This window comes from Rhinolophus sinicus, chromosome 17 (assembly GCF_057876585.1).
Source record: "Rhinolophus sinicus isolate RSI-liver-muscle chromosome 17, RSI-T2T, whole genome shotgun sequence".
Taxonomy (NCBI): domain Eukaryota; kingdom Metazoa; phylum Chordata; class Mammalia; order Chiroptera; family Rhinolophidae; genus Rhinolophus; species Rhinolophus sinicus.
This window is the reverse complement of record NC_142517.1, coordinates 130,753,445-130,771,445: the sequence shown is the minus strand read 5'-3', so window position 1 is coordinate 130,771,445 and position 18,001 is coordinate 130,753,445. Positions and strand designations below refer to the sequence as shown.

The window sequence follows — 18,001 nt, the reverse complement described above, 5'->3', positions numbered from 1 at the left end:
GAAGTGGAAGGAGGCTGTAGGAAGGATGACTAACCGCTACGGCGCGTCGGCGACACCTCCCTGAGGCATGACGGGAATTGTAGTTTTCTTAGGCCTGTTCTCCCTCAATGTCTGGAAAATGTCACCGTGGTTTCCGGGGCACGGCTAAAGGAGGCAGCAGAGAGAGCGACTTCACAAGCTATAAAGGGGAGTTGAGGATGTGGCGCTCACTGGCGCTCACTGACCGAGTGATGCTGTCCTCTGCCTCTTTGAGACCTTAAGTGTGGAGGAAATCGCCTCTGCTGAGTGGAACCTGCTTATTGGGGAACGATGTAATATTACGATTAGTGGCCATTGTGTGGTAGGGTTTGGTGTCTCTCGGTATGGAACTCAGTGGGCTTTGTAGGGATTTAGAGCGAGGCTTTGATTTCTATTGAACTTGATTAGCCCAACTTGAAGAAAAGACAGGATAAAAACCACGACAATCACCTTATGTAATACCATACAGCCCATGTACCTGAGGGTATCGGTGGAATGCAGGCCTTGAGCAATTTTCTAGTCATTAACTAGAGATCATTCCAAAACCTCAAAACACTTAGCTATGCTATTGCCACAGCTGCTTTCTAAAGTAACTCAAAAGCAGAAAGTAGATCATTTATTTTCCAGCTACTTTCTGTGGTAATACAAAAGAGAAGAATAGACAATGAATTTGTTTACAATTTTATGTGAGAATGTTCTCTAATGAAGGTATGACACTTTATGGTTGGTTGCCATTAAAATGAAAACTGATCTATATTTCATACTTTCAGGAAATTACATGGTCTCTAGTAACTACTAGCTAAAGAGGCTTGTACGGTTTATTTAAAGTTACATACACTAGTCTCTTATACATTCTACATCAAATAAATTTCTCCACCAGTATAACATTTGACAATCTTTGCAGGATTAAGGAGGTGCTGTATCTGAAAACACCCCTTTTCTATAAATATTTAACCTAAAAATAACTAACAGATTGCATTCCAATTTTTATTTACTTTTTTCCAATCAGGCCTCTCATATAATGTTGTTATAAACTGAAACACAATACTGATTACAGACAGTTGCTACTTATATAGGACACCATTCCTTCCTCAAGAAGAATTAGAGTCCATCTTCACCGTCACCTTTAAATGGATTTCTTAAAATTCAATCATCCTGTAAATTCTTTCAGTAGAGCAATGTCTTTAATTGTTCCTAATGTTAGAATTAAATATAAGAATCATTCATAGCCTTTCATTCATCCATCAAATGTTTATTGCTCTTCTGTGAGCTAGGCCTTTTATCTGGCATTGATAATAGGAAGATAAGGCAGTCAGATAAAGGCCCTGCCTTTGTGACTTAGGACTATTCTAAAGAGGAAGGCAGACCCTGAACAAGTGATTGTGAGTGATGATGAATGCCACAAGAGGGGTAATTCTGAGCACTTCAGAAGTGTGATGATTGACTAAACATGGATTAGTGGGGTTAGAAATGGCCTTTCTGGTTGACGACATAGGAATGGCGACAGCAAGGCGGACTTCTTGAGTTCTCCTCCGGAGCATACCACAAATTGAACATCTATAACCCATCAAAGGACTCTGCTCATCACACAGAACAGCTAAGAGACTCAGGATGATTTGAAAGTGGACAAATTGGGCGAGCAGGGGAAGAGGGAAGGGAGCGGAGAGGAGACGTGGTCCAAATCCACGGCTGTGGAGAAGCAGGGTGTCCCAGGATGGAACAGAGACTACAAAAGCCAGGAGGTGGGCTCTTTCCCTGTGTCCCACAGCTGATCTCTCCCACAGAGAGAGCAGCATATCCAGCATTTGAGGCAGTAACCTCAGGGGAGACCTCCAACTGGGCCCTAGGTTGGACAAAGGATGTAAACTCCATACCTGGGCCCCTCCCCCCACTCTCCCAATCCTACCCTCGCCCTTCCAGAGACTTAAGCTGGCCCCTGAACTGAGGAGTAGTGTCCGACTGCAGAGGAGCCATAGTGCTCAGGATCTGGGAAGATAAGGCATGCAGTGCAGCTCTGACCCAGGGAAGAGGCTGGGAAGAGTGTGATACTACTGGGCTGGGAGAGAAGAGGCTCCTCCACCCCCAGCCCCCACCTTTTCTGGCCTGAGGGAAGAGTGTGACAGGGCTGGGCGGGGAGAGAGAAGACCCCTCCATCCCCAGCCTCCACCCTTTCTGGCCTGCCTAGGGCAGGGCAATTATAACTGCAGACGAACTCCCAGGGATCAGCAGTAGGTGGCAGATGCAGCTCTGGGCTTTCAGCAGCTCAGAAATCTCCCGCCCTAGGTGCGCGCGCGCGCGCGCGCGCGCGCGCGCACACACACGCACACACACGCACTGAAGAAGTGCCCTAAGACTCAGGAGACCTGGGCACTGGGCTGGTTGTGTAATTCTCAGTGTGCATATGTGCAGGCAAGAGGAGAAACTGCACTGACTTTGTAGAAACTACCATCCAGACCCCTCAGCCCCACGCATCTAAATCTGCAGTCCCAACGTCACTCTGGACACCAGGTGACCGGCTCTGCCTGCACAATATACAGAGGACTCTTTGGTACAGCAGAGGACAACCTGGAGATTACTTGGTGGGCTTAAGCCAAGACTGGCGCTGCTTTTTTTGTTTTGTTTTATTTTTATATCTTTGATATTTTTGCCTGTGTTGAGTGTGGGTGGTCGGTTGTTTTTACATGTGAATGTATTTGGTTTTTTCTTTGTTGTTGTTGTTGTTGATATTGTTGTGCTTGGTGATTTGCTTTGTTCTGAAATTGCCCTAAACCAGGGTCCAGTTCAAGAGGCACAAGATTCAACACACCCAGAGGCCAACTCCAGACCAAACAAGAGTACTACCGCTTTGACCTACAAGTGACACACCCAGAGGGAATTCTCTACAGGCACAAGAGCCCATAGAAGCCAAACCACATTTAAGCAGTCAACCCTCACACAGCAGAACACCCTGCGGTGGGCAGAGCCAAGTCTCACAACTAGTCAGCCTAGGAGTCAATCCCACCTACTTATGAGCTAAAAGCAATTAAAGATCAACTTTAACAGGACAATATACACAACACAAGAGTCACCTTTGGAGCACATGCAGAGGAGAAGAAGGAAGTGGTGCAAGTCAAATATAAAGGACACATACTACATAAGATAACCCAGCAAGAACTAAGAACTCTAGGGTATCTACTACATCGAAGCAAACACAGAGAGTCAGCCAGAACGGGGAAACAAAGAAACATGTCCCAAATAAAAGAACAGAAGAAACCTCCAGAATTGGAACCAAATGAAATAGCGGTGAACAACCTATCAGAGACAGAGTTCAGAACACTGATGATAAGAATGTTTAAGGAGCTTAGTGACGACATAAAGAAGTGATGACTAAAGAATACAATAACTGAAATAAAGAACACACTTGAAGGAATTACCAGCAGGTTAGATGAAGCAGAGGATCGAATCAGTGACTTAGAAGACAAGTTAGCAGAGATCACCCAAACGGAACAACAAAAAGAAAAAATAATAAAAAACAATGAAAGTGATTTGAGACCTCTGGGATAACATCAAGTTCAACAATATGTGCATCATAGGAATACCAGAAGGTGAAGAGAGGAACCAAGGGATTGAGAACATATTTGAAGTAATAATGTCTGAAAACTTACCTAACCTGATGAAGGAAACCAACATACAAGCCCAGGAAGTGCAGAGAGTTCCAACCAGGATAAACCCAAACAGGTCCACACCAAGACACATTATAATTAAAATGGCAAAGGTTGAAGACAGAGAGAATCCTAAGAGCAGCAAGAGAAAGACAGCGGGTCACTTACAAGGGAGCTCCTATAAGACTATCAAATGACTTTTCTACAGAAACATTGCAGGCCAGGAGGGAGTGGTAGGAGATACTCAAGGTGATGGAAAACAAAGGCCTACAATCTAGATTGCTTTATTCAGCAAGGTTATCATTTAAAATTGAGAAGGAGAGATAAGGAGCTTCCCAGAAAAGAATAAGCTAAAGGAATTTATTACCACCAAGCCAGCATTGCAGGAAATATTAAAAGAAAGATGAAAACAATCTATCTACAAATTTAAAAAATGGCAATAACTATGTACCTATCAAAAATCACTTTAAATGTAATGTAAATGCATTAAATGCTCCAATCAAAAGACATAGGTGGCTGAGTGGATACGAAAGCATATGCTGTATACAAGAGACTCACCTCAGATCAAAAGACACACACAGGCTGAAAGGGAAGGGTTGGAGTAAGATATTTCATGCAAATGGAAATGAGAAAAAAGCTGGAGTTGCAATACTTCTATTTGACAAAATAGAGTGCATGAAGATGTGAGTTCAATATTAGACATGTATTTGGAGTGCTGGAGAGATATTAAAATGGAGATGTTAAGTAGGCAGATAGATAATAGATTTGGAGTTCAGAAAACATTTCTTAGTAGAGATAAGGGTTTGAGATTTCTGTCCATACGGGGGATAATTGAGGCTGTGGAGGATGCCGTCACTTACAGAGCACGCCAAGTGAGGTTAGAGAAGAGTACTTGACTGAGTTCTTAAGATTGCTAATATCTGCAGGGTTGTATAGAAAAGCAGAAAAGGAGACTCAGGAAAGTTCGGGGAAGAGGGTATGTGGAAGAAAATGGGAGAGTATGGTACCAAAGAAGACTAGGATAGAGAAGTTTTGAGAAGAAGGGAATGGGAAGCAGCTGTACTGAATGCTGCTATTGGGTCAACTTACATAAGATTTTTAAATGGCCATTGTTTTTAGCAACATAGAGGTGATTGTCAACTTAGCAAGAGGGGTTTTGGTGGGTTCCTCTGTGTGGAAGCCAGATGGCAATGGGTTGAAGAGCAAGGGGAAGGAAGGAAGGATTTCAGTAAGTGTAAGGGAAGGAAGAAAGGACATTCGATGGTCAGGGATTTGGACTGGGGAAGACAGCTTTTTTAAAGATTGGAAGGACTTGTACATAATGAAACTGATGGAAAGGAGCTAGTCTTGGAGAGTGTTTGAATACACTGGAAAGAGGGAGGTCCCTGGGGTGATGGAAGGGAATATGGGATATGTGGCACATTCTGCTAGTAGCCCACTCAACAATCCTTCTTCTACCACACTCCCATTATTCTTTGCCAGCAGAGAGGGGAAACTGAAAGGGACTGTGTTTTTTGTTTTTAAGATTTTATTGGGGAAGGGGAACAGGACTTTGTTGGGGAACAGTGTGTACTTCCAGGATTTTTTCCAAGTCGTTGTCCTTTCAATCTTAGTTGCAGGGGACGCAGCCCACCATCCCCTGCAGGAATTGAACCCGCAACCTAGTGGTTGTGGTTGAGAGGACAAGCTCCAACCAAGTGAGCCATCCAGGAGCTCATTGACAGCTCAGCTCAAGGTGCCATGTTCCATCTTAGTTGCAGGGGGAGCAGCTCACTATGCCTTGCGGGAGTTGAGGAATCAAACTGGCAACCTTGTGACAAGTTGAGAGCCCACTGGCCCATGTGGGAATCGAACCTGCAGCCTTCCACATTAGGAGCATGGAGCTCCAACTGCCTGAGCCACAGGGCCAGCCCCTCCTTTTTTTCTTTTTCTTTTTCTTATTTAACTTCCCCTTGCAGCCAGGAGGACCTTGTGGTAAGCAGGGGAATCCCGTGGTGGAGGAAAGCACAGCCCTTCTTTGCTGGAGACGGCTGTGTGCCTGTGATGCGGGTACTGCCGCTGCTCTCTCCTGACCACGAGGAAGACATTACCAACACTCTGAGACGGTAGGATAGAATGCGGAAAGCACTCGTGTCCTTGATAACACAAGTTTCATGAGATAATAAATGTCCTCATTGGTTAGGCTGCTGTAAGTTGGATACTGCTTCCTGTAACCACCACCATTCGAAACAAGCGGGGATGGGATCAACAGCACAGGCAGATAGAAGAGAAACCCTTTCCATTTTAACAGGGACAAGAGAGGAAAAATAATTTTTTTTTAATTTAAATTTATTGGGATGACAATTGTTAGTAAAATTACATAGATTTCAGGTGCACAACTCTGCATTACATCATCTATAAATCCCATTGTGTGTTCACCACCCAGAGTCAGTTCTCCTTCCATCACCATATATTTGATCCCCCTTACCCTCATCTCCCACCCGAAAAAGAATTTTTGACATAAATAAGTTTGTAAGTTGCAAGACAATAAGAAAACGGTAAGTTTTCATCTAAAGGCTGAACTTTTTCCTATGAAGGAGAGGTCATTGGCTGAGAGTGATTGGGGGAGGTAAGGAAATTGGCACCTTGAGGATAGGGGACAAGGTTTGAAATAATACTAATGCATGTTGGAGAGCAAGGACAGGGTGGGGGGGCGGATATAGTGTGCCAGGCAGTGCTAAGGGCCAGGTGAAATTGGTGACCCTGAATTTGCCCAGTGGTGTGATTTGCTCCAGTGGCCACTCGATCCCTGGGCACAGGCACTAAGCAAGTGGAGACCTGGACTTATCCAGGGCTGGGATGAGAAAGAACAAAGGAACAAAGGAATTCAGGAGATTAGCAAGAGTGAGCAATGTAATGGAACACGGAATCTAAACTGACGGGAAGAGAAGTGAATGCAGACGGGACAATGGATATAAAAAAGGGTGGAGGGGAGGCAATGACTTGGAGGGCAGGGCGGGGAAGAGACTGGGAGTTTAAAAGGTTAAATTTTCTGGGGAAAAAAAATCAGTCAGGAAATAGAGAAATTCCTGATTTCTTTGAGACTCTTCAGTTTTGAAGTCCAATATTGTCAAATTCAATTAGAACGTATTCCTTCCTGAATCCATACATCCTTCTTTCATCCATCATGTAGAGTGAAACCAGTCTCCTCCTGTTACATTTGTGTGCAACCAGCTAGAGCAACCTTTCAGTTCTTCTGTATTATCTTAAATCCTTCTAATTTCAATGTAGTGGATATGAGGTGCCCCACCCAGAGCCCTGCATCAGAGCAAGGGCACACACTCACCCCGACTGCTGGAATGTCGTTTGCTAAAGGCTCAAATCGTGCCCTTCTCTGAAAGTTTCACTCAGCTCAGGGCACAAAGGCCCGGGTTCCTTGCCTCGGTTTGGCTTCCAAAGGGCCTCCTATCTCCAGCTGTCCACCCGGGGTCATCCTGTTATATGTGCATTTTACCAATGTTATTACCAACATAGTTGAATTCATTCCTTAATAAACTTCCTGCAAGCAGATCTCTCAGTGTGTTTCTGTGAGCCCAAATGAGACAGAAGCCTAATCACTTGAAAGATGCTTACAACTTTCCTAACTACTCTTTCCATCTTCTCTCCAGTCTATCCAACAAAATGATATCATATCCATCTTTCCCCCAAATTACTTTCAGTGTGTTGGTTCCTGCTTAAACAGCTTTACTGGCTGTGTAGTGCCTCCAAAAATAAAAATTCTGTAGTCCAACACTCAAAATCCTCTACAATTTGGTTCTGACCTACTTTTTCAACTTTCATTTCTTTTACTTCCCCACCTGAGCTCTCTAGGCCAACCTGATTAATTTACTCACTGTAAATAAGTATCAGGCCCTATTTCTCACCATCTCTATTTTTGTTTGCACTGTACCTCTTGCATGGAATGCTCAGTTAACAAATATTTAGTAGATCAGGTGCTGGGAAAAAACTATGTTAGTTCATTAATGACAGATACTATTTTTGTCCTCAAACAGTCTTGTTTGTCAGTGGGAGAGACCAATATAGGAAGAGGAGACCATGAAGTTGCTTTGAGTAAAATCAAAGAACCATGTACAGGGATTGCAGAGAGGAAGGGAGGGACAGGGATGGCCTCCTGGAAGAAGTTTTTCAAGTGGACATGAATCACTGATGGAAAGTTAAGCTGTTTTACAATCAGACCCTTCTAACAGAAGTTGGTTTATTGGTGTGCAGCAGGCAAACTAAGAAATGAGTTATATCCTGTTCTTTTCCTTCTCACTACCACCCCTCCGTTCGAGAGATGAAAGATTTCCCATGAGCTGGGCTCCAAGGTTTTATGGGCTGCTTTGATACAAAAGAGTGGTTTCATTGCAATGAGCTCTTCTTTGAAGGATCTTAGATATCAGATCTAAGCCTGTTACCAGATCTAGAGGCAGTGAAGACGGAAGGTCAGGTTTCAGCTGGTGTGTACTTGACCATTGGAAGAATTCTCACCACAGCAACGTAACCCACCTGCGTGATCCTAGTGTGAAGGCAGAAACTTGAGCTTCTTGTCATCAAAAACGTAAGAGGTTATTCACAGTGGCTCTGGGCTGAGATGGGGAACCATCTCATTTGGCTGACCATAAACCCTCTGGCCTTCCACCTCTCAAAATCTCGTCTGTGACCGAACACCACTTAAGGTTTGATTAACAGAGATCCTGCAGGACCCAAGAGAGGACCCCGAACTCTTCGTCTTGGCAATGTGGATCTTTGGACGTTTTGCTTCTGCATTTGTGCTGGAGCCCATGGACTGTATCTGGTCTCCTGCTGTGTTTATTAGGCCTGTGCAAGGTTTTAGAAAAGTCCCGTGCATTCTAGTTTTCCACCTCCCCACCTGCCTCTAAGCTTCACTTTCTTTACTCTCTGGCAGCATCAAGTATTTGAGTGAGTCTGCTCTGTTATACACATTCAGTTGGCATCAGACAGACGTAAGTGTCCAAACAACATTGGCCGGTGTTACACCAATCTGCTCAGTACCCCTTCTACCTAAGAACCTGAGACAATTGGTCAGGTAAAGTGACACATCTGGAGACAGTGCACAGTTCCTCATGGTTGTTTTATCTTGTGAACACTTTATAGAGTTATTTCAATTTCTGTATAAAATATGAAATTTAAATTTCTGTATAAAATATGTCTTCTTTCCTTCAAAAGATGAAAAGCAGCAACTCTACTTAATGTTCTTTCTATCCCCCACAATGCCTTGTTTCCTTTGCAAACCGAATGACTTATTAGTGTCTTGAGGCCCAACGTTCGCTACCACAAAGGTTCTATTTCAATTTGCACAGGTCAAAACCCATCACAAACTGAATCCTTAACTCTGGTCACTCAAACATATTTAACGTTCATAAGAAGGTAAAGGACGCAGTGCCAACCCTTTACCATTGCTTGAAAAATAAATAAAAGGGCTTTTTTTTAAAACTTAAAAGGGCATTTCTCACTGATGTTGGATTGGTAACGTCACCTTGAAATATAAAATCCTACACCATGCTTTAAAAAAAAAAAAAAGACATTTTTTTCATTCCGTAGAAGTTTGTTCTTATTTACCACTAGAGGAGGCTCTATGACTTAATATTGCAAAACTATTTCTATACAAAACATGATGCAAAGGAAAAATAATATTCTCTGTTCTTTTTTCTTGAGTAAAGGAGTGAAAAGTGTAGAAAAAGTAAATTGTTTATAGAAAGCATAATCACTCACCTAGTGACCAGTAAGAGAGTAGTTTAGTTACTATGTAAGGCTTATGGATGCACATAAGATTTTAAAAGGAGGGAAGGAACATTTAAATATATTGTAAACTTCACTCATAACAATTGAATTTTCTAAGTAAAGATAAGATGGCACTTCTCTCTGGCTTCTCTTATAGATCGAGACAAATAAAACAAATCTTTTATCCTTGTACGCCAAGATAAAAAACATTTACTTTTAGTAATAGAAAGCCATTGAGGGATTTTTGGGAGAATGACATGAGCTGATTATCTTTCAGATCTTTTTGCTCTGTGCAGGTAAGGGGAACAAGAGTGGAAGCTGGGAGATTGGTTAGCAAGGCCATTTGTAGTTCAAGCACAACGGTGGTGGTAATGGAAATGGAGAGAATCCTGGATATCCTGAGAGAAACTTCAGGATTTGGTTTGCAGGCAGTCAATGGGACTTTTCGTGTTATTTCTTCTTGTGTTAAACTGTTTCCAAAGACGGCTGCAACCAAATTCTACATGCCTTTTATCCACTTCTCTCATCAAGAGATGGGGTTTATTTCCTCTGCTGTGGGCTGGCCCTATGATTTTTTTTTAACCAATAGAATGCAACAAAAATGACATTCTGGGACTCCAACACTAGATTTTAAGAGGCCTTTACTTATTCAGCCATTAAGGAAAAAAAAAAAGGGAAATCCTGCCATTTAGAACAACATGGCTGAAGCTTGAGGAAATCATGCTAAGTAAAATAAGTCAGAGAAAGAAAAGTACTACACAATCTCATTCATGTAGAATTTAAAACTTACAAAAACAGAGTAGATAGTTGGTTGCCAGGGGCAGGGGGTTGGGGAAATGGGTGAAGGGAGTCAGAGTACAAACTTCCAGTTAGAAGTTCTGGGGGTCCCGAGTGCATCGCAGTGACTATAAGTAAGTCTGGGCTGTGCCACTGGACAGAGAAGCCACGTGGATAGAGCTGCCTTGGAGGAGACAGCTTGAGCAGTGTCCCCGTAGGGAAGGAGGCATCATAGCTGAGTCAGCACCTGGCCCCAACGTGTGAGATCCCAAGCATGTGAGTGAGGTCATTTTGGAATTTCCAGCCCAGCCCAGCCTGGCCCAGCTGTTATCAGCTGGAGAAAAGCCTAGCCACACTCTGAGCCCTGCCCAAATTCCTGACTCACAGGATCGTTGCTTTAAACCACTAAATTTTGGGTAGTTTGTTAAATAGCAAGAGATTGCTGCAACAGTGCTGCTTTTTGGGGGGTGGGATTATGTAGCTAATGACCTATTTCGATACTTCTCCTTCTCCCTGTAGAGACAACTTTCATCAGTTTTCTGATTCTGAAGTTCCTATTGTCTTTTCCTTACACTCCTCCAATTGTCTTATGCTGGTGAAATCAAACCAAACTGAATCCAAGTGTAGACACTAAAGGGGACAATAACTAATAAATACACACTGTGCAGCTCGAGCCTATGTGGGCTTGGGGGTAAAGGGCAGTTGTTACCTACTTGTGGGTTGAATGGGTACACGTGAGCCTTTCGTGCTTTTTCAGCATCAGCTCATCAAACACTTCTAGAGTTCCAAGAAACATGGGGCCAGTTTGAACCATGCCACCATGTATAGAGCACCTTCATGCCAGCACGGCACTGGGCACCGGAATAGAGCATCTGTGCTCTCGGCCTTTTGTCTCCATACACATCTCACTACTTGTTGGGCGGGCAGTAGACCAGGATCCGGGGATGTGGCCACCTTCCCAAAGGCCCTGTGGCTGGTCTCTGCTGAGGTCTTCCACTTGGGTTTTTCTCTATTGCTGACATGGGAAACTCTTCAGCTGCTTCCTGAGGTTACCGCAGCTATGCTGGCTTAACTCTTCCCAAGCCACCGGCACTGTGGGTTCTATTGAGACTTGTGTTTCTACACTATTCACAGGCCACAGGTCCCTCCCTGGTAGGATCAGAAAAATTTTTAGCTTGGTTGGGGGTGGGGTGGGGTGTTCAGATCTTTGTCGTCAGCTCAGATGACAAGCTAGTTATTTTTAATCGCTGCTGGCATCATGGCAAACACACTTTGTGCTCTAGATTCACAAACATACCCAATGTATCCATGTTCTCTGTGGATCAATGGTATAAACACCCTAAGTCATATTCTCAGTTTTATAATGTATAAAGTAGCAGAAGTGGACAGAAAGTTACGAAGTGACCTGTCATTCCCAAAGAAGGGGCTGCTGGAGCTGCTAATAGGCACAGGTAATAGCCCATTTTATTAGTGAAAGTACTGTTGCCCCTAAATGTGGTCAGTGCTCTGGGGGAAACCACAGCTGGGGAGGTGGGACATTTGAAGCTGTCCTTAGGAACATTTACAGTCTGGGTCAAATCACATCATAAATGCCTCCTGTGTGTGCCTCCTCTTCCCACCAGTTTTCTATAGGTGAAATCAGATTCTAGAAGAACAAAAAGAACAGGGTAATATAGTCTAGGGTATGTGTGTATATTTTTGTAATTTTTTCTTTTTTTGGCAAGTTCATAACTATTTCCACATGATTATCAGGAAATGGGGTGGGGGTAGTGGTGGTAGCTAAGAGCTGACTTAATAACCTCGTTCTGATTTCCTCTGGGAAGGTTTAAACTCCTACAGGGTGAGCCAGGGGTCTAAAGCAAAAATTTAGATTTTAATGTACAGCATGGTAACTATAGTTAATAATACTGTACTGTACATCTGAAAGTTGCTAAGTGCAGATCTTAAGAGTTCTTATTACAAGAAAAAGTTGAAACTGTGAGGTGGATGTTAACTAGTCTTACTGTGACCATTTTGCAATGTATACAAATGTTGAATGAGAATGTTGTACACCTGAAATGAATGTTATATGTCAATTATACCTCAGTTAAAAAAGAAGTCCCATTTAGGTTTACTAGGATTCTTACTGCAGGAGGTAAAGAAAATATTCAGAGAATTGAAATAAACCACAGGGCTGTGCTTTTTTTCCCCATCTCCATCCCCATGTGTGACTGAGTAATAATTTTGCTGCAATGTTGGCCCTAATTATGTAACCTTTTCCATCTTTGACTCCCTACAGGAAAAATAATAAAAATTCAACAGATCTTGGGAATGACTTTTCAGTCCTCACTCTTCCTCCTCTGTGTATGGCTCCCTAACCCGACATGGTTCAAAGGCAGTTCCAACGTGCTCTCCCAGGAGTACAATATTCATAATCGGGATGCACCACCTTGTGGGGAGGCCTGGGGTTCCCAGGGGCCAAGTGGGACTTGACAAATACTCTGCAGTGAGTGAACCTCTGGGCCGGTCTGATAGCACCTGTGGGTCTTGAGCAGCAAAGTCAACTCGCCTCCAGGGCTGGAAGCAAACCAGGCTCCAGGCAGGTTGCAGAGGGCAGACGCGCCCCACCTCTTGGGTTTCCCAGCACTCTCTGCAGCTCACAAAAGGGGGAAGCTCCCCATGGAGCATTTGAGATAAACTGGACAATTGGGTGCTCAGTCTATTGGCTAAAAACACAAACGTGTTATCTCACCAAACAACGTTCTATTTTTAGTTATGTAAGTATGTTCCGACTAATAAAAACTGTTTACAAATGACTGGTATTAACTTTGAGAGAACAAAATCACACGGGTCATACTCACAGGATTCACTCCCACAGAGAAAGCGATGCTCTGTAAAACATTTGTACAATGAGGGGTTTCCGGTCATTCTTTAAGTCTGAAATTGAAATTTTCAAGACAGGTTAAGTCTTTAATGCTGACACTCATTTAAAAAGGTGATTTTAATTTACAAAAGACAAAGTGGGTCTATATTTGTAAACATTTATTCTCTTGAACTGAAAAAGGCTTGCATCAGCACACATTGTACAGCCTTGCAAATTACACAGAAATTGAAAAAAAGGTTCCTTGTTCATAAGTGCAATGAATCTTTGATGTCCAGTGATCCGCTGCAAACAATGAAAACATTTTAAACCACTTAAGAAGTTGCCAGCACTCATCAAATGTATTTTCTTAGGTGAAAAGAAAAATCCACAAGGAAGGGAGGGGAATGCAAATAAGTGGCAGTTATTGGAGGGACACCTAAAAAAAAAAAAAAAGTGGATTTTCCTGCCTAGAATGATTCCTATTCCCCTTTGAGTCTAAGTGGTTTGATTAAGAGGCATTAAGAACATAATTTACTTTACACTTAATGTTCATACCACCTAAATGAATAAGGAAAGGACCCTATGAAGGAATTCTGTATTTCCTGGAAAGCGTTTCTGTGTTTAGAGATACAGGGGAAGAGTAATCTATTTGTGGGTTCTCCTTAGTCACCCCCTTCAGCCCCCCAAAAAGATAGCACATGGTTTTGACTTGGTTATCCCACTGCTGCATTCTTTTCCCCCCAAATTCTATGTTGGGTCACACTGTGCTGGATGCAAAAAAGAAATACAGGTTGCAACTGGTTGTATCATTTTGAAGAATAATTTGCTGTACAATAGAGCTTTGGATCTGATACAAGAATTCAGAAATATAAAACAAAATAACTATAAAAGTTAGGAGGCATTTGAACAGCATTTCCTCAGAAAAAGCTGCTAACTCTGTATCATTCCGATGTGGATTCCTACAGTCACTTGGGGTGAAGTGTGTATGCCCTCCCTTTGCTGGAACACTGGCCTGTCTTCAACAAAAGCTGTAACGCCGTAACCGCACATCCTAGGCGTCTCTATTATGTTAACAGAAGCTCCAATACCAAGCCAATTAAGGATGGGAGAGGGCAGGGGAGTCACAAAGGCCAAGGGTCCAAGGTGGCTGTTACTGAGAACTCGCCCTTTCCAGGATGTGAAAGTCATAGTGCTTCTTGCTTGTTCTCAGTTTAAACTTGTTAACCGAGTTAATTTGTTTCTTCAATGCATTCTGCGCAGCGGAAATGGAGGGGAATGTGGCTAAAACGGTATACGTGGAGGCCAAGTCACTGGGTTTGGAGCGTTCAGAACTGACAGCATTGTCCCCACTGCCACAGCACAGGGGGTGACGACGCGGCTGGGACTGGGGGTCCCGCAGCCACCGGATCTTGGCGCCAATTTTAAAGAGTTCCCCAAAAAGCTTCTCTGCTTCCATGCGAGTTATTCCATCAGGTAGTTCAGTAATTTCCAAGACCTTCCCAACAACTAGAATGGAAAAGGTGTACATTAATAATCCCTGTTACCAAGGAGGTGGGCAAAAAATACTGTTGACACAGACATAACATAGAAATGAAGAGAATATTATGAAGCCATTCAAATCCACCAAACTGTAATAGTTATGGCTGCCTTTTAGTTCATTGCTACTTATCCCTTAGGCAAGGGGTGCAGAGCTCATGGTGCTAAAGTACCCATTTCACAGTCTTCAGTGATGGCTGCACATGTGAAAGCCAGCACTATACTCATACAGTGGCTTCTCTAAACAAGGCGTGTGATCTTGGGCAGTTTCTTGAACTTCACATTCCCACTGTAAAATAAAGACAATAGCACCTACCCTAACCATAGCAAGGAAGTTAAGTAGAAAATTAAGGTGATATATCTGTTCATTCAGTCTGTCTCCATATGGGTGTAAGCACTACTTCCTTTCTCTAAGAATACAGGGGCAAAGTGGCACACTACCTGTCCCTCTCACACACATCTTTTCCCTTTGGTCCCTTCAGGCCTCCTGAACCCACCTGTACCTGACTACACTCTGAAACCTGAAATGAGATAGAATTAAAAGAACATATTCAAGAACCCTGCATTAGAGGTGGCATAATTTTCTGACATTTCGCAGGACTCTGGGAAGAAGAAAACTCATCTCCGCGCTGTGGTATGATTTTACAGACAGACCATCAAACTGGTCAACAGTTCATAGAACCGCCCCCAGCTGCCTCTCAGGGACACACCTGCTTCTCCTGCGCCAAGATCAGTGGATGCAGCTTTTTTAGCTTGTTTCCGTCCTCGGCTTCCATGCCGGTTGCCAGACTGACCCTGAAAACCCACAAACAGATGAGAAGTAGTGTTAATAATACTGAAAAATGTGTTTGTGGACTGTTTAAAACCTTACCACCTAACCATATACAGTCTAGATTTTGTATTTCAGCAGAAGGAATTCAACCCCAGGCTTGTGAATCGTGCCTCTGTGGTGATGGCACTCCTGTCCGTCACTATGACCCGTCTCTTGCTGAGTAGCTGTTGTGAGCAAGAGTCCCTCATGCCCGGTCACCACCCGTCCCGGGCAGCATGTGCACTCCTGCGGAGCTGAGCAGTGCACCACCTTCTGCCCGTCTGCCCTCGATGGGGTCAGGGGTAGCACTGATAAATTAACTGGCTGAGGCACAGAGCCCTCCCTGTACAGCCCAACAAGGAGGGCCCAGGGCGCCCACGCTGGGGAGCAGAGGGGGAGGTTCTGCCCACACGCCCGCCTGGGAGGTCACACAGCTGGCTCGCACACCTGCTGGGCTGGAATATGTCCGTGCAGGACGGCAGAAGGGTTGTACTGCAGTGGCTGGCCAAGTAACGGGTATCTGGCATCTCCTGAAAGTCAACAGAAACATTTTCACATTTTCCTCTACTCAATTATAAAGCATTTCTTACAGTTTCCTAAATTGTCTCAGTTAACATAAGTAGGGGACATATTTGGTAGGATAAAAAAGTGTAGGCATTGACATATTTAAAAAAAAAAATTAAAAGTTCCATATATCCTTTAAAGAGGTAAATTTCTGAAGGACTAAGGAGTAATAACAGTGGTTATGAAGGAGGGTAAGTGGTGGGAATTGGGTAGACAGGATAGGATGAAGAGAAACCCCTATATCCATTCACATTTCATATGAAATCCACCAAAATAACTATACTACCCACTCCACCCACTTTTTTAGCGATGCTGAAAAAAACCACATTTTCTCTGATGATTACAAATTAATATAACTTACATTCCAGGGGAAGGAAAGGACCCTGAAAAAACATTAAGCTCTCCATCTCCCCAAATTCATGATTAACTACTACGAATATATACATGTATACTTATTTACATATATGCATACAAATATTTTTACAGTCTTAACCAATGGGTATATTTACATTCTAGGTTTTGGGTCAGCTCTCAAGCTCTCTTTAAATGAAAATTTGTGTTTATAACTTCAAGTTGTTTAGAAAGAGTGGCACAGTTCTTAAGTGCTATTCATGAGCAAGTATCCCCTTCCTAAGTCAACAAGTGTGGTGCAGTCAGAGTGGAGACCCTCCGATTATTTTCTCTCACTCAGGGGTGCCTGAAGTCATTGCGTGATAAGGGCTTAATAAATGCTGACTGCAAAAACCTTGTTCTGGAGAAGAATGTTTTCATTTGTTATATTCTCATTTTATTTTAACCGTTAAGTCCCCAAACTCAGCACATTCTGTATTTGGAGGAGGGTTATGGGCAGGTGCTAGGAAAGCATTTTCAGGAAACATATACCCCACTCTCTCAATAGTTTCCTAACAGAGAGAAGCGAGGCGAGAGCTTCCTACCACTGTACGGACTCTCTTGTGATGAATACCAGGTGGGTACGAGGGCAGCTCCCTGGCAGGGCACACCCATGACATGTTTGCTCCTTTCCAAGCACTGGCTGAAGGGCAGATATGACAGGGAGGCTTAGCCCTGAGATCAGAGATGCAATGTGAAGCGTGAAGATGCATAAAAAAAAGCTGCAAAGAAGTAAGAGTTAAGTTGAGGTCTATGGAGCAGTATTCTTTTCAATACGGAGATGACACTGTAGTCAGGACTAACCAGGGACCCAACAGACCATGCTATGTGCTTCTCGTGGGGCATCATACAAGCCCACGCATCTCGATATGACTATATTGCCCCACAGTTGCAATCCACATGCTGTTTAATTTTTTTTTTTTAATAACATGCTTTATTTTTCTAGATTATTAAAGTCATGGTTTTGTAGAAAATTTGGAAATACAAAATTACAAAGGAGAAAGTAAAAACAACACTAGTAATTCTATCACTTCTAACATTTGGTGTGTATTTTTTTTTTTTTTTGGTCTTTGTTCTATATAGGTGTGCTCACACGTGTGTCTATGTATATATTTTATAATTCTTTAAAAAAAATTGGGATATAATTAACATAAAACAAAATGCACATCTTTAGTGTTAAGTTTGATGAATTCTAACAATTGTAAAAGTCCATGTAACCATGACCTGAAAAGATAATGAACATTTCCCTTTCCTGAAAAGTTCCCTCAAGCTCATTTCCAGTCAACTCCATATCTCATTCATACCATTATCTGATTTCTAATATCATAGTTTAGTTCGCCTGTAGTTGTTTTTTATGTAATTAGAATCATACAGTATGTCTTCTTTTTGTGTATGGTTACTTTTAGGTTTAACATAATTCTGGGATTTATCTATGTTGTTGCATGTCAATAATTTGTTTTGTTTACTTTCATTGCTTAGTATTCCATTGCAAGGACACACTACAAACTACAATTTTGTGTATCAGGTCTCCACTGGTGGACATTTTGGGTTATGTCCAGTTTGGGCTATCATCATAAAATAAGGTTGTTGTAAATGTTCTTGTTCAAATCTGCATAAACATGTTTTCATTTCTCTTGGGTAAATACCTAGGAGTGGAAT

At 42.7% G+C, this 18,001-nt stretch overlaps 1 protein-coding gene across 9 annotated transcripts in view; it reads right to left on the bottom strand.

The window, feature by feature from the left end:
* Nucleotides 1–13,203: 13,203 nt before the first annotated feature.
* R3HDM1 (R3H domain containing 1) overlaps nt 13,204–18,001 on the bottom strand; it is a 111,670-nt gene continuing 106,872 nt past the window's right edge. For all 9 annotated transcript variants that reach the window (XM_088794108.1, XM_074335625.2, XM_074335626.2 and 6 more), the window contains 3 exons: nt 15,836–15,918; nt 15,288–15,372; nt 13,204–14,547 (listed from right to left, as the gene is read on the bottom strand). In XM_088794108.1, the coding sequence (XP_088650234.1) occupies nt 14,192–14,547; nt 15,288–15,372; nt 15,836–15,918 (524 nt within the window). In that variant the 3' untranslated portion in view covers nt 13,204–14,191. The remainder of the gene's footprint in view (nt 14,548–15,287; nt 15,373–15,835; nt 15,919–18,001) is intronic.